At 42.5% G+C, this 27566-nt stretch overlaps 1 protein-coding gene across 1 annotated transcript in view; it reads right to left on the bottom strand.

Moving 5' to 3' along the window:
* Window positions 1-27566, bottom strand: part of NEK10 (NIMA related kinase 10) — a 112095-nt gene that overhangs the window by 31455 nt on the left and 53074 nt on the right. The window contains 5 exon segments of the mRNA XM_015408234.1: window positions 8193-8279; window positions 8642-8825; window positions 9511-9724; window positions 13572-13642; window positions 15317-15446. Of these exon segments, the coding sequence (XP_015263720.1) occupies window positions 8193-8279; window positions 8642-8825; window positions 9511-9724; window positions 13572-13642; window positions 15317-15446 (686 nt within the window).

Here is a 27566-nt window from a genome sequence, read left to right as displayed (position 1 = left end):
TTGGATCAAAGTTAAATACTGGGGGAAAACAACAGGAACAACAGGAACTGATTTACCAGTGGATTCTTCAGTGACAGTGTCTATATTAGCAAGAGTTTGGCAGAAGCAAGTGCCTGAACTCAAATTTCAATTGTTAAAAACCACTAAAATCTTAGTCGCTCAGTTCTGAAAGAACAATGAGACAAAATTCAAAAATTCCAGGGGCAGCCTTAGTGATACTAGAGGGGGCTCTAGAATCACTAAGTGAAGCTAGTAAGGCATTTTCAGGGCAGGTGCCAGCAGCAATCAGCTGGGGGGCAGTCAGAGGGGGTACCCTCCCAGCATCCTCTACACCTGTGTCCAGAATCAGATAGGATACCATCTGGATTCTGCACGACCAATACTGGGGATGGAGTTGCAATGACCCACTGGCCTCCCAGCTCCACTCTTGGCTATCTTTCTCTTCTCAGGGGCACTGATGGTGGTTAGGGCTGTCAATCATGCTCCTGTGTAAACTGGAAATAAGGCTGGCACTTCTGCCAACTGAGGCATGGGCCTCAGTATCTCCAGAAAGGATCAGGAAGGTGAGACAGGCAGCCACATTCCCCTTGAGCTTTTAGTACAGAGAGATCTCACTGTGAGAGATTGTCAAGCCCTACTGGGCAGGTGCTGTCTGTGACAGTCCTTGCCATCATCATCATCATCATCAGAAAGGCCAGCAGGGTTGCCACCAGTGCTCCCTCTAAGCTGTGGAGTCTTGTGAGCAAAAATTCTGCTTTGTGAGCTACTGGCATTAAAGTTATGAGCGAGCGATTTGGCTGCTGCATAAATTAGTTTGCTCTGGAGTTCGCTTTCTTGGGCTAAGACAAAAATGAGTGAGCCAGAAGGTAAAAAATTGTGAGCTAGCTCACACTAACTCAGCTTAGAGGGAACATTGGTTGCCACCGTGGGTGCTGGATGGTTGGAGTTCCTCAGCTTGGCTCCCATCCAGCATGAAGCCTGATCAGTTACTGCATTGCTAAGACAGCCCCTGAGATAACATGCATCTTCTGATATGTAAAAATCCACTGGTTTGTCTGCTGGTTTTGCTGGTTTGATAGCCAGCCACCTTACTGCTAGGAGGAATGATAATTAAAAACTGACACTAAATACTGTATACAACAGTGCTCCATAAAGCACCCTAGCTGGTGGAATGAGCTCCCATATGAGATCAGGGCCCTGCGGGAACTTTTACAGTTCCGCAGGGCTTGCAAGATGGAGCTCTTCCACCAGGCTTTTAGCTAGGGTGACGGACGTCCCTCCCTCCCTCTCTACTGGACCTCCCCTCAGTGGGTCAGAACCATATAACCATCTAAGGACCAAATCTTGAAAGAGATGACATCTGTGAGGATAACTTGCACTGGATGAATGTTGTATTTTATTGGTGTTTTAACTGTTTTAATTTTTGTATACTGTATATTGTTTACTAAATCTGATGGAACCCACCCTAAGCCTGCTATGCAGGGAGGGTGGGATATAAATCTAAATAAATAAATAAAAATGTCAGATCTTAGAGGATAAATGCTTGCATTCCATTTCAAGATCCAAAAGACTCATATCACCATATCTAATAGAATATGCACAAACAGTACATAGAAATTATAGTCCCAGATATACAGTCATTGCAAGTACCTGTATTCTCTGCCTTTTCAGTGTTTCCTCCAGTGCTTGTTAAACCCCCTTGGACACAAATATTTTGAGAACGAATGTGGCCCATTTGCTATAGGATTATAGCAGACCTTGGGGACTTGGACTCAAGCTGCCACAGGCAAGTCTTTTTCTGCTTTAACATTTGCAGTTCAAAGAAATTCAGCCTACTTTATTAAAGAGCCACAACTGCTACCTAAAACTTTATCAAGGTATATAAATCAAATTGTTTTTTAAACAGATACTGAGTTCTATTAATGGCAGAAGTGCTATCAAGTTGCTGATCTGGATAGTAAAACAGAAAAAAAAAATCATCTGTGGCTGCTGCACAATTATTTATAGAGTAGAGAAAATGCCTATGAGCATTTAGGGAATATACTAGTTTCTAAATCATGTTTTATACCTTTTTTATCTGGTGCTCCCAGCCCTTCCTCCGGGCAGCTCAGGATGACATATGTGATTCTTCCTTCTCCACTTTATCCTCACAACAACTCAGAGAGGTACGTGAGTCTAAGACAGATTGACTGGCCCAAAGTCACCCAGTGAGCTTCATGGAAGACTGGGAATTTGACCCAAGGACTAGACCCTAACCTGACGTCACCACTAACACTGCATTGTGTCTTAAAACATTCTTAAGACTGGAGGAGAGACTGGAATGTGATGTGATACCATTCAAACACATTGTTTCCGAAAGTGCTATGTGGAAAAAAAATCATTCATTGGAGTCCATTGTTTTATGCTTTAAAACACTGCTATTTGTTCTTTTCAGAAAGCTGTAGCTGTCTTTAAAAACTAGTTTTAATGTGAATGTGCAAGTCTTGATGCGGTAGACTGGGCAGACAGAATATGGCTATCACCAAGATAGTGTGATTAATAACACCTCCTGGGAATCAAGGAAACTGAGATAACCTCCCATGTTCACAGATTTTAAATAATGAATCCAGGGCAAGGAACTTGGTCTCATTTGTGCCCTGCTGGCAGTTTGCCAAAGTATTCTAAGGCACACTGAATAAAAACAATTCTAGAGCACACAAATTCACAGAGAAGGGAAATCAGTTGCAGAGAAAACACTAAACAACACCTTTTATTTTCCTTTAAATTACGTTTCACCACTGATGTCATGGACTTCGTTGCCAAAACCCAATATATTTAGATTTACCATTTTTTCTACTCAACACATAGAGGGACAAAAAAGCATTTGCCTGTTCTGTTTGCACATTCCAGGCAGTTACTGTCAATTAAGAATAATTTCAGCATTTTCATTACACTGTAAATACATTGGTACTGAATTATGAATGAATTCTTATTTATTCTTATACTTGAGAAAGGCTAAAACGGTTTGCAGTCCTCATAACCAATGGCTTATGTCAGAGGTCCCCAATATGACACCCATGGGTGCAATGTCACCCATTGCCATTCTTCCTGGTGCCTGCAAGTAATTGTAGAAAGGGGCTGGGGCCAGGTATGGCTATTGCCCAGCTTTTGCCCAGCAGGGCTTCTGACTGGCCACTGGAGATCTGATTGTCTATGCAGATTTAAATAATGTCGTTCTGGCAGCGGCTGCCATCAGCGTGTTGGTTTTATTCTCCCACTCACTCTTTTCCAGTGTATGTTTAAAAATTATTTGGGTGTGTGCCTCCTGTGGCAGCCATTTTGTGGTTGCAGCCACCAACCTGTGCCAGAATTCCAAAGGCACCCACAGACTTTAAAAGGCTGGGGACCCCTCAGTCATGTGATACAAGTCCCTGTGTCCCTTCCATCTGGGTGCTACCTGTCTGTCCTTTGCAACCTCTCAGTCTTGTCCCTGGAAATATGGAAAGTCCAAAGGTCAGGTCAACTCTTAATTGATTTGGGAATAACAGATTCATTTGCGGGCATCTGGTTAACAATTCAGTTTTCTGGGTTAATTGCAACTAAGCCTAGGAGCAGGCAGGGAAATGAAAATGGCCCTGGAGCAAGCCAAGCTGAGCAGCCTTTATGGTGCTACACAGTGGGTTTTAAGTCGCTCATTGCTTCCATCTGCAAACTGGTAGCAGTGTGGAAGGAGATACCTGGTGACCAATTACCATTGCTGATGAAGAATCTGACTCAAGAGCCCCCTTGAGGCATTGGCAGAGTTGCTGGGGCTTGGCTCTGCTTGTTTCTGGCCACTAGTAACCCTCTAGGGCAGTGGCCACTGGGAAATTTCCCTGTAAGCTAAATGGCCATTTAGCCCACTGATTATGACTAAGGACTGGGGATCTCTGCCTATCCCTACCCAGAGTGAATCATAGAATCACAGAGTTGGAAGGGCCCATGCAGGTCATCTACTGCGCATGTGCAAGACCACAATTTAACAACAGAAGCCGAGTCTAGAAATAAAATCTTTCCCTTTCTCTGGAGACCAAGTTCTGTTTGCAAAGACTCTGTATGCGTGTGTATGTGTGTGTGTGGGGGGAAACATATTATTTCTTGTAATTAGCAATATGTTTTTTCTAGGCCTGATTTATTTTCTGCCTCTAGTATGACAGATGGTGTGATTAACACAGAGGTGACACTACTGGCTATCCTGTAGACTGAGCACAGCTGAAAAAACAAAGGAGTATTAAGGATGATGTGGAGAAAGGTTTATTGGCAGCAACAGAACAGGGGGGGAAATGGGTCTGGTGCTGAGAGAAGACTATGAGCTGTACTCCTCACATGAAACCTCCTTTCCCCACCATACAAATCCTTGCCAATAGTAAGGAGGACACAACAGGATCTATTAATGCTTCAATATTAATCTAAAACTATGGGTGATATAAAATGTGGGGCTTTCTATAAGTATTTTCTTAGTTCTGCAGTATTACACCACAAGAACTGCTGTCAGAAGTTAATGTGCTTGACAGGCAACTAGTGAGATTTGTCAATGGAAGCAAAGAATTCTGGCAGACTGATAGCTGGCCATCTTTTTATTTGTACAAACGAATACTACCATTGAAGCTGCATAAACAGTTTATCTGACATAACAGAATGAAGGAGGCTCACCCAGTATCACTTAGGATTCCAATTATCAGTCTGACATTGCTGATTTGACATTAAAAAAATAAAACTTACGGGAAATGTTGATCATGGATTTACATCTCACTTTGTTAGCCCTCCAAGACTTTCTTAATGAAGAAGAGATTGGATTTATACCCCACCCTTCACTACACGAAAGAGTTTCAGAGCAGCGTACAATCCCTTTCCCTTTCCCTCCCCACAACAGACACCCTATGAGGTAGGCGGGGCTGAGAGAGCTCTTTCGAGTACTGCCTGTGAGAGAACAGCTCTGAAAGAACTAATGACTGACCCAAGGTCACACCAGCAGCTGCATGTGGAGGACTGGGGAATCAAACCTGGTTCTCCCAGATTAGAGTCCACGCTGTTAACCACCACACCAAACTGGCTCCTCAGTTCCACGCTCAGGCTCCACGCTGTCACACCACACAACAGGACAAGTAGGGATGGAACTCATATTTCTCCCCATCTGTTTAACCTTAAAGATGTGGTTCTGAGGTTTGCAAGATTCATAATTTTTAAAACAGAGGTGCTGCATTATTTGTCTAACCTTGCAACTCTAATGATACCACAGGAACGTGGTACTGACCAATGGTTCAATCATCAGTGGGGTTAGTGCAATAACTTTTTGTTATATGCATTCATTAAGACTCTCCATTTTATTACTGCCAAGTGATTACAGGCTCTCCTCCATACTGCTCTAAGACATGTTTGTGATCCCACAAGCAACAGTTTCATTAAGTTACTAACCAAATTCTGGAGAGCACTGCTTGACATTAATTACATCTACCAGAAACTTATCAACAAACCTTTCTGCCAAAATGGTCTATTAACAGCTATCCTCAGATTATTTTATAATCTCAACATATAAAATCATATTTCCAAGCTTTGCTTATACTACCAGTTGTTTTTTAAATTGGTAACACGCTGACATACCATTCATAATAAATATCAATTCAACATATTGATTTTATGTTGCTAGAACAATGCATGCCACTGCCAACCAGGACTCATTCCTCAAAACAGATCTCACTACACCTAGATTGAATTTGTAGGATCCATTCAGTGCACTCCTATTGGAGTTTACTCAGAAGTGAGTTCTATTATGTTCACTGGGGCTTATTCCATGGTACATGTGTAGGGGTGTGCATTTGACAATAGCCAAACCAAAAAATACCTTGTTGATATTTTTTGGCTATTTCATAAACTGAATACACATCAGATATCCATATTCAGACAGGGGAGGGAAAGAAAGGCATTCAAAACATGCCAGGTTTCCCTGCCTGCCCTTCTCCAGCTATCCCCTGTCAGCTAGAGAAGGGAAGGCAGAGAGTGGAGGCTTTCCCTGGTCAATTTCACTCACAGCTGACTAGCAGGGAGTGAAATTGACAGGGAAATCTGTAGGGGCTACCAGAGGGAAAGAAGGCATTTTAACATGCCTCCTTTCCCTCTGGTGGTGTATATCTGACCTAAATATAGTCGGGAATACCAGATATTTCCCCAATCCGAATACTTTACCAGTATTGGACTGGGGAAATTCAGAATTTAGCAATATTTTTTGGGTCTGCTATACCTGAAGCTGAAAAAATACCGGCATTTTTTTTTTTGCATACCCCTATACATGTGTGCAAGATTTCATGCACAGTCTCAACTATCCCAAGCGCAAACTGAAGAAGGAAGCCAGAAGATGCTGCTGTCATGGCAGGGTTACCAGAAGGGGGCCTAGCCTGAGCAGCAGGTTTTAGGTGTGGGACAGATGCGGGGGTGGGGGTGTGGGGGTGGGCTCCCAGTCAAATGTCAATGAGGCAAGCCAACCAAGCCTGGGTAACTAGCATCCTATGTCATGGTAACAGCAATGCAGTCTTGGAGTGTCTTGAGAAAGAATTTGCTACTAAATCTGGTTACCTGACATCTGAGTCCTGATGATCTACTCCCTCTATTTAAGGCTGCATTGACTGGACCCTTCCAAATCTTTTCTGAAAAATTCTGGAATGGCTCCTACAATACCACCTATAACCTATGAAAATTGTTCCAGTATTGCCCGGGCACTTGGTATAGCACAATTTGATCAAACATCAGCATGATGTATTGGTTAGAGTATGGGACTGGGGTCTGGGAAACCCAGATTCGAATCCTTACTCTGCCATGAAAGTTTACTGGGTGACTTTGGGCCAGTTATTCTCTCTCAGCCTGACATACTTCACAGGGAGGCTGTTGGAGGATAAAATGAAGAAGAAAATGATACTGTAAGTGTAAAGAAAATGCTTTTCTTAATTGCGAGTGTTTGTGCAACCCTTGGTTCAGGCCTGGTATTGGGCCTGTAGTAAAAACTTCCAGAGCAACAAGTGAATCTTCTCCCCAGAAACAGAGAGCACTGAGAGCACTTAGTAACCTTGGAGAAATTGCTCCCAGCTGTGGATGATAAGGAGACTGAGATGCTAACCATTAGGTGCATTCCAGCCAATTAACCCCGCAACACCTGCATGTAGGCGGGTAGGGAGTTATGCTGCAGATAACTTTCGATTCCCTCCTCCCTGCCGTAATATTATGGGTTAGCACGGGGTATTATGGGGTACTGGTTACATGGTAACCTAGGAAGGTTGACATCACCTTTCTGACCCACCAATGGGTAAGGCCTAACCCAAGGAGGGGCCAGTTTCCTATAAGAATCCGTGTTACTCAAGCTATGGTTCTGGTTGCCTGGTGATAGAGACATACCTTTGTCAATAGTACCAGTGGCAATCCGCACTGGGGCTGTGACTACTGAGCCTAGTATGGTCCAGTAGTTCAATACCCCAAACGATGGCGTTCCAGTTTGCTTATGCCTGGATGGGCTAAGAAGTGACTACTACGTATGCTGATCAACTGCAACTTTGTCTTTGGGGAAAGGTAACGTTGTATTAGTGTCAGCTACACTGTCTTATGTTTTCCTGCACCTAAATAAATTAGAAAATATTTTACTTTGATAATTTTGTGTGTTCTTTGTGTTACCAAGTCTCAAAGCCTAAATCCTGTTTGCCTAGACCTTTTTAGACCACTCTCTACCAGAAAGCCTTTTTGTCTCCTTTTGAGTTTTGAGCTGCAGTTCCCGTCTGCATTTGTGTTGCTGTTCCCGAATCAGACAGGAGTTTTGGGTTTCCTTTCTCCTGGGCTGGTGGCAACTGCATAATAAGGGACCTGGTGGCAGTTCTACCTAAAGACTTTTGTTTAGAATTTTGTTTTGCCCTTTTGGAAAACAAGAGACAGACCTTTTTCCCTCTTTCTCCTGTTGGGTGATTTTTGTTTGCCCTTTTAGGGTAAAGCCCTGTGCCTTAGTATAGTTTGGTAAACTTTTACAGTTCCCCACCAGGAACAAAAACAAGGTATTTATATTTTATTGTTATTTAACTATTTATTGATAGCCATCTCTATTTAGAAAATAAAATTAATGCATTAGTAAAACTGATGAACTTCTGATTAATAACAATGGAGATTACCATTGTTGCTTCCTTTTAAGTGCTATTGCTTACCAAATCCTGATTCTTTAAGAGGACTTGAACTACAGCTGCTGGAATTGTATGATATGTCCAGTTCATCATCTAATTCTGTGAAGACATCTGCACATAAAAATAACAACAGAAATGAACCTTTCCAATCCAATCTAAACTGGACACTAGAAATACTGAAATTTCACTTATATGTAGTTCCATAACCCTCTTAATGATGATTTAAAAAACAACAATAGGATGTCTAGCTTTCTCCATCAGGGCCAAAAGCAGCTTGGAAGGGCCCATTTTCAACTGGGAAAACAGAAGGAAGGGTTTATTCTCCTCCTCTCCTCCACACCAGTTTCCCTTCAGCTGCATTCTAGTTATATAGGTAGGGAGGCAGAAAGAAAAGCACACACACCAACAAACATTGTTTAAAATAATCAAAGAATAACAGGTAAACATGCCATTTTGTCCTGAGTCACCGCCACCTTTTTCTGAAGTCTCTAAAGTGCAGTTATCATCTGAAAGGGTTTCGTGGCAGGCTTTGTCTTCATCTTTTCCACAGGATGGGTGAAAGCTTTCTGTCAGCAGGTCAGTGTTTTCAGAAAGTTCACTTTTAAAACTGGCTGCTCCACTGCTACTGCTGCTGAGGCTCGACTTCTCATAGTGTTCCTACGAAAAAGGAAATGCAAACAAGATACAGTTACTAAAATTCTCAGCAAGTTTCAAGGCTCTTTCAAAACATGGTGGTTCAAACCTGTGCTTGTGGTATATATGATCTGGATCACGCAAGTTAACCTGCAAAGGGATTCATATAGCATCTAACTATGTTTTGCATGTGAAGGTACCTGACTTAGAGGAGGATTTGGGTTAGATGGTTTTTGGATGTCTTCCAACTAAGATTCCATGTTTGTTAACAAGCTGGCAATTAGTTCTTGATTTGCCAGCTCTCTGCTGCACTTTCAAAATAATGGCCTTACACCATCTAATCCAACATTTTGTCCTTGGGTCTCCATAACAGTGATGCTTTTTACCAGCTGAGAGAACCACAGCTGTTCGTGCAGCCATCAGTTCTATTTCCCGTTAGGCAAAAAGCTGCACCATGGCAGCTGCACACATGCTGTGTTATTACTCTCGTCAACAATCCATATTGTATGTATAGGTGTGTGCTTATAAGTAGATAAAAACTTTATATCATACACATGCTAGAGGCATACAAACAGGTTGGTGCTCCAGCATGCATACAGTGTTTGTGCATTTCCAATTACACAAATGGGTCCAACGGTCTCTGAGATTTGATTCACATAACAGGGGGAATCTATTGTATGAGATGACGTGACCAAATACATTTACTTACCTGAGATAATACAGCAAGCTGGTGATGACATGTCACTGTGTTCCTATTAGCCTCCATGAAATACCTCTGTGTGCGCCTCCTTTCACGTTCCAGTTTCCTCTCCAAGACAAGTTGGGAGGTTGATAAGCCATCTAAATACTTCATCATAACATCTGAGATCAGTGAACTGACTTCTACAATGTCAGGCCGAGTCTCTGCATCAGGGGTCAAGCATCTATGGAAAAACCTCCATTAAGTAAAGAAGTCCAAAAGAATGATAACTGCCATAAGTGAAATTTATAGCTATGGAAGTGGGCTCATGGAGTGCTGCTCAAGGGCTACTGAACCAATAGTTCCAACAAGAAGAACTTCATAAATCCATTTATTTTCTGGAATCTTTATCTAATATTCTCTTGCTTGTTACCACTCCATACCAGATTTGCACAGGAAATGCTTTAAGGGCTATTGGACAGAAACAAGGTCAGTGAGCCTGAGTGGATCTCGACGTAGCAAGCTGATTGAGTTAGCAGCCACCTTTGAGTGTGTATGTGTGTTGATGTATGATTGCAGCATAAGTATTCTACTGCTTAAGGCATTTTATCAACGTACTGCAGCTTTGCAGTGCATCAGCTGAATCACAACTACTTTTAAGCACATGCTAGTTAGCAAGGAAAACTAACTGTTCATTAGTGCGTTTGTTAAACATCTCATTTTAGCAGGTCTCATAAAGGGTTCAATCCTATAAAACACTGCATAGGCATAGAAGCTTCTAGGGCAGGTCTTAAACAACAAGAGAGTCCTCCTGGAAACCAGTCTAAACTTGATACTGGCAGAGTAGCAATGTTGCTGTTGCTGTCCCCCATGTCCCCATCTCTCTGGACTCCTGCCCAAAGCCAGGCCACTCTAGTTCTGGGAAGTAAGATGACAAGGCAATTCTGCAACTCTTCTGATAGGCATAAGATAGGTGTGTCCATGATTTCAAATTTAAGGCAGTTGCACTGGTTAACTACTTGTTTCTGGGTTCTGACTTTGAAAGCTCTCTATGACCTGGTACCATCATACTTGAAGGATTATCTCTGCCTGTATAAACCTGTATACAGGTTTAGGTATTAAATTAATTTCTCTTACACCTTTTTGTCAGGAGCAGGTCTTCTCGGCATGGTCTTGATTTATTTATCTCTGGCCTTAAAAAATTGGGCTGTGTAAAAAGACTACAGACCACCATATGTGATAATGTCTAGCAATCTGGAAAACTGTACAAAGCAGATCTTTTTCAGAAGTGTTTAAATTTATGTTGTCCATGTTTGTCTTCAGCTGGAAAATTATTTATGGCTCTGAAATTGTTCACAGTTAACATTGATAACACTGATATTTTAGGCAGTATTGCAAATGTGGTTGGTTATTTTTACTTGACTGTTTGTCCATGGGTTGTCATTTTGTAAGCTCTTTTGCGAGAATAAATGTGGTAATGGCACACACATTTCTTTGAACTAACTTCTTTGAAATATTATCATGTTCATTTAAAGAATTCCCATTACCAAAGAAATCCAAATAACTACCTAGCTTATTTTGTAATTACTTCTTGTTTTGTTTTTCCGTACCATTAAAACTTGTGCAGGTTTTTCAGCAGAGAATGATGAAGAGATCACTTATGAAAATTGGATAGGATGTGTGGCCAATTACGACATTATGCCAAATAAGCATCAGTGGAACAAACCAATTACATGCTGCTTCTAATAATAAGATTTATCACTACAGACATACTGGAGACCTCAAGGTACCTTTACAGCAGAGCACCGTCACTACCACCACTTCCTGGTGTCTCATGTGAATCAACATGTGAACTTCAACTACCTTCATCTCTCCATTTTCTGTCGAAGCACACCCCTGTACTTATTTTCTCTCTGTTTCCCTTCCCCCCTTTAGACTAATCAATTTTCCCTTTTCCTGTACCGTTCATTCTTCTGAGGTGAACCATTATTTTCTCTGTTGCTCTCAGTACCCATTTTCTTCTTCCCTAGGTCCCTTGCTTCCGCTGCCTCTCTTTCCCCATGCTTCTGTACAGCATCAAAACAAGATGGAAAATGGCAGACAGAGGATCGGTCTTCCTTTCCTCCTGCCCAGTTCCTTGATGACATCACAGTAGCATAGCCAACAACTGCCAGAACCACTATCAAAAATCCTCTTAACATTTTACGGTAGAGATTAAATAACAAATTCCATTGCTAGTGTTAACAGCCAAAGCTCAATAAAGAACTTAAGTCTTCAAAAGGAAAAATTAGCAATATGAGTCACTCTGAAATATACTGGGTTCGGACGCGTAGAAGTGATCAGCTCATAGTTTATTAGTGATTCAGCAAAAGAAAGAAGACTGGAATCCCTGGCCGAAGCCAGGGATTTATGCCTGAAAAGGGTTATACCCAAAAACACCCCACTCCCAACAATAGGCTATTTACACTCTATTGTTTCCCAATTGGTTTACTCTAGGATCCTTGTCTCCCTACTGGTCCATTCTAGGATCCTAGCAATCTCTTGTTATACATCCCAAGCTCAGTCCTTTTGCAAGGGCAGTTCAGGCTCAATACATAACACATTCTTAACAGAATTCCATAGAGTTGTCAAGTCTGGGCTGGGAAGTTCCTGGAGATTCTGGGATGGACCCTGGAGAGGGTGGTATTTGGGGTTGAAGGGAGCCCAACAAATAGGAGCCACGCAACAAAAGAAATTTGCATAGCCTATCGAGCGAGCAGAGGCGTGACCTAACCAGTTCCTGGATGACTTCCCCCCACTGAAGGAGAACTCCAGGCCCACCCAGAGGTTGGTAACCCTAGAAATTCAACATGATGAAGAGGTTCCCTGACAGCTATAATCTGAGCTGGGGGAGTGAGGTAAAATGCACCAAGTTGGCAGGAGACAAGGGTAAGAAAGATGGAAGAGAAAACGATGGCCGAAAGAAGACAGCCAGTGTGGTGCCGTGGTTAGTGTGCTAGACTAGGATGAGAAGATCCAAATCTCCCCTCTGCAGTGAGGCTCAGTGGGTAGCCATGGACCGTTTATTCTCTCAGCCTCACCTCCCCCACTGACTTGTTATAAGGGCAGAATGAAAGATGGGAGGACCCTGTATGACGTCTTGAGCTCCTTGGAAGAAGGGTGGAATAAAACTGAAATAAATAAATACAGCATTTTTTTACGGTTTGAAAGCAATTTTTATGCTTAGAAATTTCCTTCATTCTAATTTAGAATTTCTGTCAGGAAAAAAAATGCTTTTCAAGGCCATTAAGAAGCAGAACAAAAGTATAGGTAGGACTGACCAGTTTTGTTTTAAACCAATATATTAATTTTTCATAGAAAAGGTTCTTTGTTGTAGTTCATTTTTGAACAGGACCTGGATTGTTTCTTACGCATTATCATCTATCATAAATAGGGTTGCTAGCTCTGGCTTAGGAAATATTTGGAGATTTTTTTTGGGGGGTGCAGCCTGAGCAGGGCAGGGTTTGAGGAGGGACCTCGGCAGGATACAATGCCACGGAGTCCACCCTCCAAAGCAACCATTTTCTCCAGGGGAACTGATCTTGGTTGCCTGGAGATCAGCTGTAATAACGGGGAATCTCCAGGTGCCACCTGGAGTTTGGCAACCCCAGTTATAAAACATGTGTCCTTTGCTCATGATAATTACAAAGCAATCCCAAAGAGTGAGTCTTCTGAATCTGGATCTTCCTTTTGTTTGAGCATAGTCTAAATTCCTCAATGTAACTGTATAGCTAGACTCGAGTCCAGTAAGAATTATCTGATGAAGTGTCTGACAAGGGATGCTTTGATTCTCAAAAGCTCATACCCTGAAAAGCTCGTTGGTTTCTACAGTCCTACTGGACTCAAATCTATGTGTTCTACTGCAGACTAACATGGCCACCCTGTGAAAAAAATATATGTAAATGTGTGTTTTATGCCGTCTTGAGAAAAGGCAGTCCCACTCCATGGACAGAAATATCTTCCATCAGCAGAGATTTTCTGCATTATCCAAGCCTTAATATTATTCAAGTCAAGCAAGTGGTCTCGTTGCCAAACCTGCACAAATTACTTACCTTTTAATGACAGCTGACACCTTTTCAGAATAGGCACCTTCTGGGACAGGCTCATAGGTAGCCTCTACTATCTGCAAAAATAGTGCACTGTTGTCAAAAGTAGAAGAACAGTGTTTTGTGTATTAGATTATAATTTTCCTTTGGGACATCACAACAGACATCAACAATGTAAATTCAAGAAGGAGCTGGTAGGCTCCTGCAGTATTTACATACAATGAAACAGACACATGTATACTCATTATACCGGATGGGGTCCATAGATCTTCAGCCACCAAACTGACAACCATGTCAGAAATTAATCTTAACACTCATCAAAATATTCTTAGGATGATCCTGTTCTCATCTGAGTAACCTCCTATCTATTACATGTCTGTGAGCTTACCAGTTGTTATATACCCAATATAGTATTCAGAATTCTGAAACACATACACAAACATCAATAAGGCAGAATCTTTGTAGAGCAGGAATACTATTTTCTGTACAAACACATGTACACATTTTCTGCACTGAGAGTCAGAGAAATTGCTTCTGCCTTTTAGAAAATAATTAAGACTTTTCTTGGTTTTTTTAAAGCCTTCATTAAAATTTGCTGTTGTAAATCCTTTCCCCCCCTTTTTTAATTAAAATGTTGGGACACAGTATAATCCCAGTTATAGGGCAGGCAACATCAATAGGATAGGACATGCTTGGAAAGAGGGGAGGTGGCAGGGTGGACAGTCAAGTATGCCACCTGATTGGCTGAATGAAAGAAGGAGGAGGGAAAGTCAGGGTTGTGGGGATATTTCCAAAATAAAGGTAAGAAAGGGAAGGATTTAGGCAGAAAGGTGGTGTGTTTGGAGCAAGTCCTTAATCTGACCAGGGAAATGCAATTCCGGATGGCTCTTCCAACCACCTTGATTCCTCAGTGGGACAATCCATTCAGCATGTGGGGAATACAAACACTGGTATAATTCATTCTTTGCAGACTTCAAATGCAGTAGGATCTTTTTGTGGATCCTACTACTTTTGCAGGCTCTCTTGCATTGTCATTATAATGGACAAAACTTGCTTACTAAGCATATGTGAAGACAGGGAGAGCAGAAGCTGGTCTTATATCAAGATGAAGATGAGGGGGAATAGAAAGACAGCTAAATCCACACTTTTGAGTACAATGACATTTCCAGAATTATAACAAATACCTTGTAATAAATAATAGCTCTGTGACAGAAACAGAGGTAATCGCCCAGTGTGAACTGGGCCAGAAGAGCAACAGAAAAATGCATGCATGAAAATATTTATTTACCTGCTATTAAAATATTGGTATCCTGGCTTATGATCTTTTAAAAAGCCTCCAGGGTAGCTAACAAATTCATCAAAACCATAATACAAATTAAAAACATGCAAAACACTAATTAACACTGAGGTTTTACAACCAATATTCAGATTACACATTGCTCTGGGTTAGAAACTTTTCTTTATTATGCTTTAAAGGATGCAGACACTTAGCATCAAAAAGCCAAGCAGAGTATAAGATCTGGTGCTTAACTTCCAGAGCAAGTGCAGGAGAAATCCTTGTTCTTTTCGGCCAGTGTTGGGAGCTGTTTCTCTGATACTACTGTCAAGTCCCTGAGCACTGTAAGATCAGTGTATGAAGAACATTATTTTCAGGATGGAGCTGTCACAGCAAAAGCAAGGAGGAAGGGGTCATCCATAAAATAAAGAGATGCAAAGGTTGTGGTGTATTTTCATCTAGCAAACATACATACTTTAGTTGCTAAGGAGAGCATGTTGTTGCTGTAAAAAGGAGGACTAAGAGTTGCCATCTGATAAAGGACACATCCTGCAGCCCAGACATCAGCCTTCTCTCCATATGGCTCACTCTTGACAACTTCAGGGCTAAGTAAACACAAGCAAAATTCAACAGTAAGGGAGAAAAAAATGGCACAAAAATATTCTTCATATGAACATTTTAAAAAGAGGACATCTTCTGGAAGAATACACAACATAATTCAGACTATGTAATGCAATCATTTGCCTATGAAAATGCTTTAAAATATGGCTATATAGAATAAGGGAACTTTAAGTGTTCATAATTCTGTTTAAACAGTTGGAATACTGAAAAATTATTTGTGCGTATAATACTAAATTTTAAATAAATTAGATTCAACCACATATTCACAATATGTGTCATACCGACATGTCTTCTGTAGTTCTGGCACAGCTGTTCTTGAAAAAGAGCAGTTTCTGTCAGAGCTCTCTCAGCCCCACCTACCTCACAGGGTGTCTGTTGTGGGGAGGGGAAGGGAAAGGAGTTTGCAAGCCGCTTCGAGACTCCTTTGGGTAGTGAAGGGTGGGGTATAAATCCAATCTCTTCTTCTTCTTCTATTTTTTTCCCATCAATCTGTACCATGCTCTTACCTCCACAATCTCCCTCCCCCCATTTATCTAGCAGGAACTATTTATTCCTATTTGCAGAAAATGATACTTCATAGTCTAGAGGTTGAAACATATACCTTCAAGTTATAGGATTCTATAATTATATAGCACTTTTCAAGCCACAGAGGTAATCAATCAATTTCTCCCTTCTTTTACTTGCAGTCATTCAACCATAATATTAATTCAGGCACATTCTCTGCTACTATTTTTAATCAATTAATATAGGATTTACTCATTGGCCCTGTTCACATGGAGAATTTGCCACGCTAAATGCACAAATATCAGGTGGATTTTTGGTGCACAATCACACTGCAACATCTGGGAAACGTAGCGCACCTGTGGCCAACCCGTGGCGTCCTGCCGAAGACGTGCAGTAAAAAACTACCGTGGAAAGTGCACTAGTATCTAGAAAATGCGGGGCGGGGTGGGTATCTGATTGTGGGAGTGCTAGTATCCCGTGGCATCCGGCGCCCATCCATGTCCCGTCGCAAACTGGGTGTTTTTTGTAAGCGCATGCGCACAAACACATAACTGAAAGCAGTGCTGCTCCGCGGAACTGCGCACGCACATAAACGCGAAACGCTTGCCATGCCACTTCTTTGCCACACTCCAGCATCGCCGTGTGATCGCCAGCTAACAGCCTAAGTGCGAAGCCTCGGGGGACCATGTGATTGGGCTACCATGCTTTATTTTGCTCCGGGGCAAACAGCCACGCCTCCCCCCCGTGTTATCTGGCCCATGTGATCGGGGCCCATTTTCCAGAAAATGTTGATTTTTATTAGAATTATTAACACCATGTCTTCTTTCTTAGTAGTTTAGTTCAAGTGACTGCAAAATTAAGAAGGCTAAATGAAATACTTCAAAGGAATGGTTCTTTACCCAAGTGATTAAAATGTGGAATCTACTTCCAGAGGATGTAGTGATGGACACAGGCTTTAAAAGGGGTACAGATTAAATGGAGACAGATAAATTGCAAAACTTAATCTGCTTCAGCTTTTAACAAAACTGGTATAGTGCTACAGTGCATGCTTGAAAAACGAAATAGGCAGAGGCAAGTCACTATAGCAGCCATGATGACCATGCCTCCAAGAGCCAATGCAGAGCATGTGTGAAAGAGAAAAGTCAGCAAAAACATGAAAGTACAGAAAATTCACATATATGGAAGCTTCATCATCAATGCACATGCCTCTATACTTCTGTAACCACAGAGAAAACAGTGGGGAGAATTCTCATTGTGTGGAAGCAGCCCTAGTTAATTTAAACAAAATGCAAAGAGTGATATCTTTAAACTGCCATGTAGAAGAAAGACTGAGGGAAGTAAATGAGGTACATATTCTCCATTTTCTCTTATATTGTAAAAAATTCTGTATCTATAAAGCGAGAAACGTTGTACTGAATAAACATTTATTGAATGTGAATGCCAGTTTGGCTCTGGCATTTATACTAAAATCTGTGAACTATGTGTTGTCAAACAGTGCAAATATTTTGAAGTGCATTAAAATGGTATTGACATAGTGGCCTGAGTTAAGAAACACAATACAGAATTATAACCTCACAACATTTTGCATTGCATTAAAGTGGTATTACTTATGAAGTGCGCAGTTAAACTACAAGGTTTTAGATACTTTTAGTTGGATTTTCACAGTAATTATCTGCTTCCAAGTCACAGATCAATCTTATATCTTTTATTCAAGCAGACTGATCCTTACTTCACCACTAAATGACAGATTAGTATACAGACAGTACAATTCTGAAATGAGTTACCCTTGTAAACTCATCCACTTCAATGGACTCAGAAGGGAATAACTGCCTGAGGTTGCATTGACACTCTGCCATACAAATAGTTACAGCTAGCACAAAGCCACATTAGTTGAACATTTTGCAGATGCATTCTTTTTTAACAGATTGAGCCATGCTCTGTTTTCTACAAATGGATTGAGCATCTGCTCTTCTTATAAGGAAATCATATTTTTATTTAATAACACATCTTCTTGCATGCTAAACTCAATTTTAAAAGACATTTGGCTGTTGAACAAATTTATATCAGCATCAACTTTTAATTTTCCATGCATTTTGTCAGGATATTTGCATCCTGAAATGGCTTGGAAATATACTTGAATCTGTAAAAGATAAAATTAGAGACTGAGGAAAAAAAGAAGCAGATGTCCCCAAAAGCTCTGTTATAAGGCTGTTCACAGAATAGCTCTTTTTACAGATTCTTTTCACCAAACCCTTGATGATTCTTCATATTTAAGGCTTAATGCCCAATTTTATTCTATTGTATTATTACAATATTTACATGTGTTTAGTTTTAAGAAGGATGTGGAAATAAACTCCGCCCCCCCCCCAAAAAAAAGCTGAATCCCAGGGTGATGGATAGTAGTCTGCTTGTTCCCTGATTGTTTTAGGAGAAGTGGCTGACAGAATGGGATTAGATTTTGTAAATATTAGTTTCTCTGTGCAAAGGTCATCATAAAAGAGACTGTTTGAGTGATATATTGGTAAAACTAGAGGATTTAGTAAGACAGAGAATGACAAAGGCTGACAGAAACTAAACTCAGTTCAAATAATCTGGCTGCATTGATTCAGCCTGCCAAAACAGAAACTCTAATCAATCTGCATCCTTTGGGATTCAAGTGCCAAGAACATACAGCCTTCCTTACTCTTGGGCCCATGCCTTTCAAAGACCTGGTAACTCAGCAGGTTTAGAAATGCTACGCTGAAAAAGTGGGCAGAAAAGTTCAATCCTACTTGCTGTTATTTATCACAACCCAATGCCCCTTACTCTTTGCTGACTTAAGAACTGGCTGTCTCTTCTTCTTTCACCTTCTCTTTCAGTTATTGGGCTAGACCCCGTGGATCCCTTCTGCTAGCAGAGGGAAGGAGCTCTCTCCCAATGCAAGATGTCTCATGTTAGGAGCTCATTACATCAGAGGAAAGCACCTCCTCCTGTGGACCAGATCCACGAGATCCAACCAATTACACTGGATGATTTTAACTTTCATTCTAATCTGGCAACTGATCTATCATCTCAACATTTGTCCCCTCCTCCTTTTTTCTATGATACCTTGCATTTGGTCAACCAATCAATATGGTTTTCTTTTCTTAGACTCCCTTGTTTATTAATGTAATGCCCTGGCAAGGGAGGCAGGCTCAGACCCGAGAGGACACACAGACCACATGGAGATGGCAGTGTGGCTCTGAGGCGGTTACAAGGCAAACACGATGAGCAGGGGTCATTTCGTAGAAAAAGAGCTAGGGGAACTCATTAGTAACTCATTAGCATATGCCACACCCCCTGACATCAGGGGCCCGGCGGTGGACCTGCAAGGTCAGCGGGAGTGCGAGGAAGCCCCGCCAAGGCCCTCCCTTGCCCCAGGCAGGCAGGGGTGGGGAGAGGCGGGGAGGAAGCAACTTACCCTCCCTCTTCTCCTGCCTCCTCCTGGCTGAATGAGGGCCGGAAGCGGGGGGCGGGGCTTTGTCATGTGCCCCGCCCCCTGCACCTCACCCGGGGGAACTGCGTTCCCCCCCGAAATGACATCTGACGATGAGGAATGTCACCATCAGACAGAACAGCCCCATGGCCTCTGAAAGGGCAAATCCCAGGATAGCATAAGAGAACAGCTGTTGCTTGAGGGATGGGTTCCTGGCATAACCGACGATTAAGCTGCCAAACACTGTGCCAACCCCAGCTCCTGAGGCAGTTATCCCCCGCGGCCCCACCAGCACCAATGAATTTAGCCACGGACTGGTATCAATACCACGGGAGATGGTGCTGGTCTGGAATTCCCGATGAGCCAGCTGAAGAGGGGAAGCACCAAAGGGCTGTACAGTGTGAGTCTCTGGCTTGTTCAATATAGACAGGCAAACCGGTCTGCTCAGAGCCCGTGAACCGCAGCAAGACAGAGCTGACGAGGCCAGAAGAGCTACTGGAGCCTGCATTCTGATCACCCTTCAAAGACCAAGAAAGTTGCAGCAGTCCAGCTCAGACACCGCCAGGCCCCCTTTCTTAGACTCTATTATGTTTTGCTCTTTTTCTGACTCTGCAGTTACTCCAAATGTCTACATTATCATTAGTGCTTAAGTCTTTTCGCGCCTCTTATTCTGTGCATTCTCTTCTCTTCCTTCATTCCCCCACCCTTTATCATACTTCTGAGTGTCTTTGGTATAAGTTCTCTGCTTAACTCCCATTAATTTTTGGACTCACTTTCCATGATTTACCTTCTGCTGAACAATGCTATTTCTCTAAGCTCTTTAATTCTCTCTCTTCTTCCCTTTGGCACCTTTTGATTTGCTTCTCCACCCATCTTCTTGCCTTTGATCTCTTTCTCCTCAGGCTCTTGGACAATTCTTTGTGGATAAAGTTTCTACATTCTCATTTTTTTTCTATTTCTAATGACTATATTGGCAAGTTTTCCTCTTTTATGTTCATTTATCTTTTGATGATTTTTTTTCTGCCTCTGTCTTCCAACCAGTTCCCCATATGCATCCATCCTCTTTACTGAAATATCTTTTCCCTATTATTATTCCTTCATGATTGCATTTTTAATCTCTCAGTGTCACCTGGTATTTTCAGTCCTTCTTGACTTGTACCTATTGTTTCTTCAAATCCAAAATGAATAATGCATATTTGCTCAAACCATACTATCAAGCCACATGCATGCTTTGTTAATACTTCACTGGAGTTCCCCAATTTTTCAGGATCTCAGAATATTGCAAGGGTATCTTCTTTGAACATCATTATCAGATGCTGAGATAGGCAAACACGAATGCTTCTTTGGTCTGGGGAGATTCAAATGGTGCATTCTTCTTCGTCTTTTATTGCCCATGACTCAGATTTCTTATTGTTGTAAACAATACAACAATACAACATCAAAACAACATGCAAAGCTACAAACACACAGAATCAGAAACAACCACTTTTGAAACAAAAAGCCAAAAACAGAAAAAAATACACATAGGCAAAGAAAGCCAGAAACTACAGAAGATAAGAACCAGAGGAAGGAGATCCTTTTCAAGGGATTCTGAATGGCATATGAAATAAAGTCAATAGGGTCAATGTTCCCTAAAGGGTGCTACTAAAGAGAGACCCTGCAGTAGCTAAATTTATATCAGGCATGGATGGAACTCAAGAGAGACCATTTGCTACCAATCTCAAAAGAACACAGTGATGTGTATAAAAGAAAGGAAACACTTTCCATGCCATCATCAACTGCCATAATCACACATGAACCAACCCTAGATCTCTTTGGCTCAGCATCATAAAGACTCAAGGATCTGTCAGGTTCTTAACAGCACAACAGTTGGGCTTGCTAACTTTCCTTTATGACCTACACAGTAGGTGTGGTTACTTGTGTTTCTTTAGAGGAGGGTTCCCCGATGTGGCACACAGCAGCACTTCCCCTGGCACTTGCTAAGCTTTTCAGGAAACGGTTGTGGCCTTTGTAAGTCTGGGCTTGTTACTGGTTGCCCTCATTTAAATGAAAGGGTTTCCCACAGCGACAGTAGCAGCCAAAGGCAGTCACTGGAGGATCAGTACTGGTAAGAACCCGTGCTCTTCTTAGCTAGTACGTGGATCAATTCCCCCTTCAAGCTTGCTTTTTATTCCACAAGATCCTTCACTCTTCCAGCTTGGGCTTTCCATTTCTTTTTATTTGCCTTATCTTCTTTGAGAAACAAGCTTTTATAAAAAAAAATTAAACAGGGAAAGGTTTTAACAACAGCCACCCCATTAAAACTAAAAGGCCTATTGATATGGGAAACCAGGGAGCATTTTAATTCATATGACATGAATGTCACTAAATAGAATGTCACCAAGAATGTTTGGCAGTCAGAGCAGAAAGAGTTCTGACACTGACAGACCAATGGTCTTGTTCAGTGTAAGGCTGCTTCATGGAATAAAATGAGACAGAGGGGGTTAGAGTGATGGCACTGAATTTTTTATCTGACTGACTGTAGCCATGACTTTCTTTTCCAAAGCTTCGATTGGCGCTTAGACTCCAGTGAACTGGGCTGCTTGTTGCATGAGGGGGGATGTATTCAGGAGTAGAAGTCTACCCCCCTCCTTCTCCAGGCTTCCTTTTTTCTCAGTGGCTTGACCACTCAAGTACAGACCTTAACATACCAATGATCCAACTCTGAATAAGAGAGCTTCATATATTCAATGTGGTCCCATACAGTTCTTTTTTCAAAGTGAAGCGGGAGATGTTGCACTTGAGGGGGGATGTATTCAGGAGTAGAAGTCCACCCCCTCCTTCTCCAGGCTTCCCTTTTCTCAATGGCTTGACCACTCTTCCAACCAAAGTACAGACCTTAACACACCAATGATCCAACTCTGAATAAGAGAGCTTCATATATTCAGTGTGGTCCCACACAGTTCTTTATTCAAAGTGAGGAGGGAGATGTTGCACTTGGTTCCACCTCCTGTGGCAGCCACTCTGGGGTAGTGTTCACCCCCCCCTCAAAATCCCAAAAGTGCCTGCAGGCTTTGAAAGGCGAAGGGCCCCTGATTTAGGAGTCTTTGGAGTTGCTTCTGGCTGTCCTTCACCCCCCCCCCCATTAAAACATACAGCACATGAATGCAGGTTTAAACACACTTCCGTTTAGCATACAGAACTTGAAAGCCATTCAAACAAAGGAGTGCTTTTTGATAACTTGGTAACAGACTACAAAGATCAGTTCCCCTGAAGAAAATGTCAGCTTCAGAAGGTGGATTCTATGGCATTATACCCCACTAAGGTCCCTCCCCTTCTCATGCACCACCCCCAAATCTACAGAAATTTCCCAACTCAAAGTTGGCAAGCCTAGTTTTGGCTCTGTCCATGCATCCTAAGGCATAAATTGTGCAACATGTTGATATTTTAACTACACTTCTCTGTTGAGTCAATTAGGTCATTGTTTTTGAAATATGTCAGCAAATGCCACATTCTGCTTTACAAGAAAATTGGGGTGATTACCAGATTATCAGTATTATGTGTTCATACACATGAACTGTTTTCATATTCAAGATTATCACTGAAATTCTAAGTGATGCACAAACACATCTATGTGTCTGTCAATAATTTAGTATTCTAGTATCTCTTACAGTAAACTGCTTTTGTCAGACACACAACACCCACATATACACAAACAGCCACATATATCTCTAATTCCATCATGGATTCAGGACTAAAGCAGACACAGCGGAAGAGATTCATTAGCACAGTTAGTATTTGGGGATTGGTACGAACTCATTCACGAGCCAAAATTTGGCACAAACTTGGCCCAGTTCAGAGTCCCCAAACCAATGTTTGGAGAAGGTGCCTTTCCTGAACATTTCCTGAACTTTTGCCTAATTCAGTTTGGCCATTCAAACCTAACAGCTGAGCGGCATGGGTCCACAGCTAACCTGTTAGGCTTAAAAGGCTGAGAGCCATTTAAACCTAACAGCGGGGCAGGCCCGCCCGTCACCTATTATGTTTAAATGACTGGCAGCCATTTAACCCGTCACTTTCACTTCCCCCACTTCAGAGCAGGCGGAAGCAAAATGGATAGGTTAAACGGGTGCCAGGATGATCCCCCTTTCCCCCTGGGTGCAGCTTGCCATGGCCTGGAGAAAGCAGGTCTGAACTGGCCAGTTCAATTCAGGGAATTTTTGGCTTGGTTCGGGGAACTGTCCCAAACCAAACCCGGAATTTTTAAGTTCATGCTAATTCCTATCAGTATTATACATTATAAAAGTTTACCCCATATGGGTATCATAATTCTGTAAAACAAAGGTTTCAATTCAATCAACACAACACGTAGAAGGTAGAGATGTAAAACAGAGAAAATCAGATTGGTAGGTAGGGAATCATTAGAAAGCCAATTTATTTCTAAGTTTTACAGTTCATCCTTGCAAAATATATGCATATCCTTCAGTTAATAAAAAATGCATATTGTGAAACCATTCTATAATTGTGATATGGTAGGCACAGCACAGAAGCAAATGTGATTCTTTGGGGGATTCAATGTGGGATAATTAAGCTACTTGGCTACCTTGTCTTATCACATCCTAATGAATTTGTTGTTCTTCATAAACGTGCTTTGGCCCCAGTCACACGGGCCGGATATCACGGGGGGGAGGCATGGCTAATTGCCCCGGCACAGTTTGATCCGCGATTACGTGATCAGACAGGCCAGCGGCACACCACTGCTCCTTCCCTCGGCGCCAGCGGGTAAACGAGGGACCGGAGGGGAATGCTGCGCGCCAGCGGGATCACACCACGGGCGTCTGGAGGCAGCCCGTGGCAAACATTTACTAGTACCTTGGAGGTACTAGTTTTTAAATGTGCATTGTCGGCGGTAACCCACGGGTGCGCTCTGCTTCCCAGATGTTGGGGTGTGATCGCGCCCGGATAATCTGCCCACCTTCTGTGCCTCTCCCGCAGCAACTTTGCCGTGTGACTGGGGCCACACTGTGTTTTTTTTCCTGTTCTCAACATCCATGTCTATTCTACCAAATACAAAACCCACATTTCTTTTTATGTCTACATAATTAAACATTTATCCCTATTCTCTGTTATGTTTGCTCCATTCTCTGTCCTTCTTCCAATGTCCCACTTCATCAAATCAGTAATAAAAAAGGATTTAAAAAGAACAAAGGAAAAAATACACATGAAAAGATGCATCACAGGATGGATTCCATCCATTAAGCAAGAATGAAAAAAGGAATGTCAGTCCCCTCCTAGTTTTTATCATGGAGTCAACATGAAAAGCTATGGCTCAGAAGAACAAAGTGGCCAAAATTCTTTCAACCTAGCAATTTTAAATGAAGTAGATTTTATACATGGACTGCCATTTTAATGTCCCAGGAAGTTCTAGAAATGATACACTATCTAACCAGCCATTTTTTTTTCTTGGATCCTTGCTCAATTTGACCCACTTGTTTTATTTCTGTCCACTAGGCCAAACCTTTCTGTAAGCTCCATCTGAGCTGATACAGAAAGCTTGAAGTGCAGGAGCCAGGTTTCCTCATCTATATATATAAAAGAAAGTCCTCGCACCATAAAATCAATGCCCAGGCCAAACCATTGGACCTAGAAACACCAAATTCTGGAAGAGTGCTCCTACCATGACGTAGATGCTCGCTAAGAATGGATTTTTAGAAATTCGACCTCTGAGGTGGTCAAAAGGGGGAAAATGTGCTCCCCCCATTGATTCCCATACAGCTGCCAGGCTACTGCCTCCCTGCACCCCCCACTCTCTGATTGGTCAGCGGCAGAGCTCAGTGTTCTGAGGTAAAAAAAAAAACAGGTACAGGAGACTGCAGAGAGCTCATGACAGTTGAGGAAATCAGGAACGGCCAACAACCACCTGTGAGGTGCAGTAATGCTGCTGGTCCACCCTCTCTGATGGCTTCCAACACACTCCCCCCACCTCCTACACCTAACAGGCGGTTGTCTGTTAGGTGCAGCAGCGGGTGCAGGGTGCTTAAAGCCATGAGGGAGCCCCAGCAGTAATGCCTTAGTGATCCTGCCGGCCCTGCCTCCACAGTGGCTTCTAATACTCCTCCCCCTCCCCCTCCTACAGGCAGCTGCCTGTCAGGTGTAGAAGAGAAGGTGGGATGCTTACAGCCACCGGGGAGGTTTGCTCAGCAGGATTGCCTTAGTCCTGCTGCTGGCCCAGCCTCTCCGATGCCTTTAAATACAATCCCCCCCCAACAGCAGACAGGTGGGTTTCTGTCAGGTGTAGGAGCAGGGCCAGGGTACTTTAATCCATCAGAGACGCCACCCCAGCAGGATCACCTTAGCGATGCTGCTGGCCCAACCTCTCTGATGGCCTCCAACACACTCCCCCCACCTCCTACACCTAACAGGCCATTGTCTGTCAGGTGCAGCAGTGGTTGCAGGGTGCTTAAAGCCACGAGGGAGCCCGCCCCAGCAGTAAAGCCTTAGTGATCCTGCCAGCCTTGCCTCCACAGTGGCTTCTAATACTCCTCCCCCCTCCCCCTCCTACACTGGACAGGCAGCTACCAGGAGGAGGCAATTTAGGAATGCGGCAGAGACATTTGCACATAGTACTCCTGCAGTGCACTGAGCTGTGCAGGCCAAGTACCAGCAAGATCAACCTGAGGTGCTCCATGTGAGCAAAACAATCCAGGAACACAAGTAGAGAGGCCATCACTTTCGTGGCAGGTGGCAAGAATTGACTTAACAGACGACTGCTTCTTAAATGGACAGTTCTATGTGGCCTGCTCCAGAGTGAGCTCATCAAGCAGCCTGGTGATCCTAGCACCTGAGGGCAGAACCACCAATGTGGTCTACAGAGAGGTCCTTCAGTAGAGAGAAAAAAAAGTATGTATGTCTCATTTCATTTTTTACACTACAATCTTCTCCACTAGAATTCCTACAACAAATGTCACATTTCAAACTTCACATCTTCGGTATTATAACTGGATTTACAGAACTTAAATACCGTAGCAAAGCACGGGTATCAGGCTAGTTGTAAATAATACTTTAATGTCCCACATTTGCAGTCTAAACCATGTGGATCTGAAATGCTTAGTGTTATGGCTTAGTGTTAAAACAATACATGTAACTGAACAAATGAAATGGCACAGGAAACATTTAAGCTACTAAAACACTAGGCAAAATCTTGTTTGTTAGTACTGTGGGCTCTGTGGCTTCATCCAACCGTTGAATCATTCACTACAGAAAGCATGGCATCTCCCAGACCTCCTAGCAAAACAGATCAATTACCAGCTAGGTCAGTGATGGCGAACCTTTTACAGACTGAGTGCCCGAACTCCAACCTAGCGCCTCTCCAACCCCACCACGGGAATCCTCTTTGCCACAGAGTCAGCAGGCTGCCGTCCGCACTGCACCCTCATGCTGCATGTGAGCCACCTACCTTACCCCAGACAGGGGAGGGAGGAAGCGCTCCCATTGGGCTGCTGGGCAGAGGGGCGGGTGATGTGAGAAATGTCCTCAGGCGCATGTGGAGAGGGGGAGGGGAGCAGCCCGGCCCTGCGTCCCTCTGCCTTTCTAGTAACGAGCTCCAGCAAACTCTGTACTGGGGCGATGGCGCACGTGCCGACAGAGAGGGCTTTGAGTGTCCCCTCTGGCATGTGTGCCATAGGTTCGACACGACTGAGCTAGGTCATGGGGCTGTCTCCTATGAGTTAGCTGTCACAGTACACATTTTTCCTTGTTCAGGTGCTCTTTGGGCAGTGTGAACAGCGATGGACATGCACAAAAATGTTATTTATTTTAATTTATTTAAATAAATTAAAAAACAGAATTTTTATTTGTATGGTTTGGTTCTTGTATAAAGGGAATATGGTTATAGTTTGAATGTCTGTGGAAATTTTATAGGCAATTTCCATTGCAATGTTTATTGTACGCATCATACTTTTTTGCATTGTTTTCTAATTCTGTAATCCAGCTTTATTGCCTTGTTTATTCTATGGATTATACTATTTTATTATACCCATCTCCAGTTTTGTAATCATGTTCTATTGCACTGTTCATTGTATGTATTATACGATCATTTCTGCATTCTCTAATTCTGTAATCCAGTTTTAATAACTGTTCATATGAATCTTTTAAATTATGTTATTTG

This window comes from Gekko japonicus, unplaced genomic scaffold (genome assembly GCF_001447785.1).
Source record: "Gekko japonicus isolate JY-2015 unplaced genomic scaffold, Gekko_japonicus_V1.1 scaffold217, whole genome shotgun sequence".
NCBI classification, from domain to species: Eukaryota; Metazoa; Chordata; class Lepidosauria; order Squamata; family Gekkonidae; genus Gekko; species Gekko japonicus.
The sequence above is the reverse complement of the archived record's forward strand: the minus strand, read 5'-3'. Positions and strand labels throughout refer to the sequence as shown.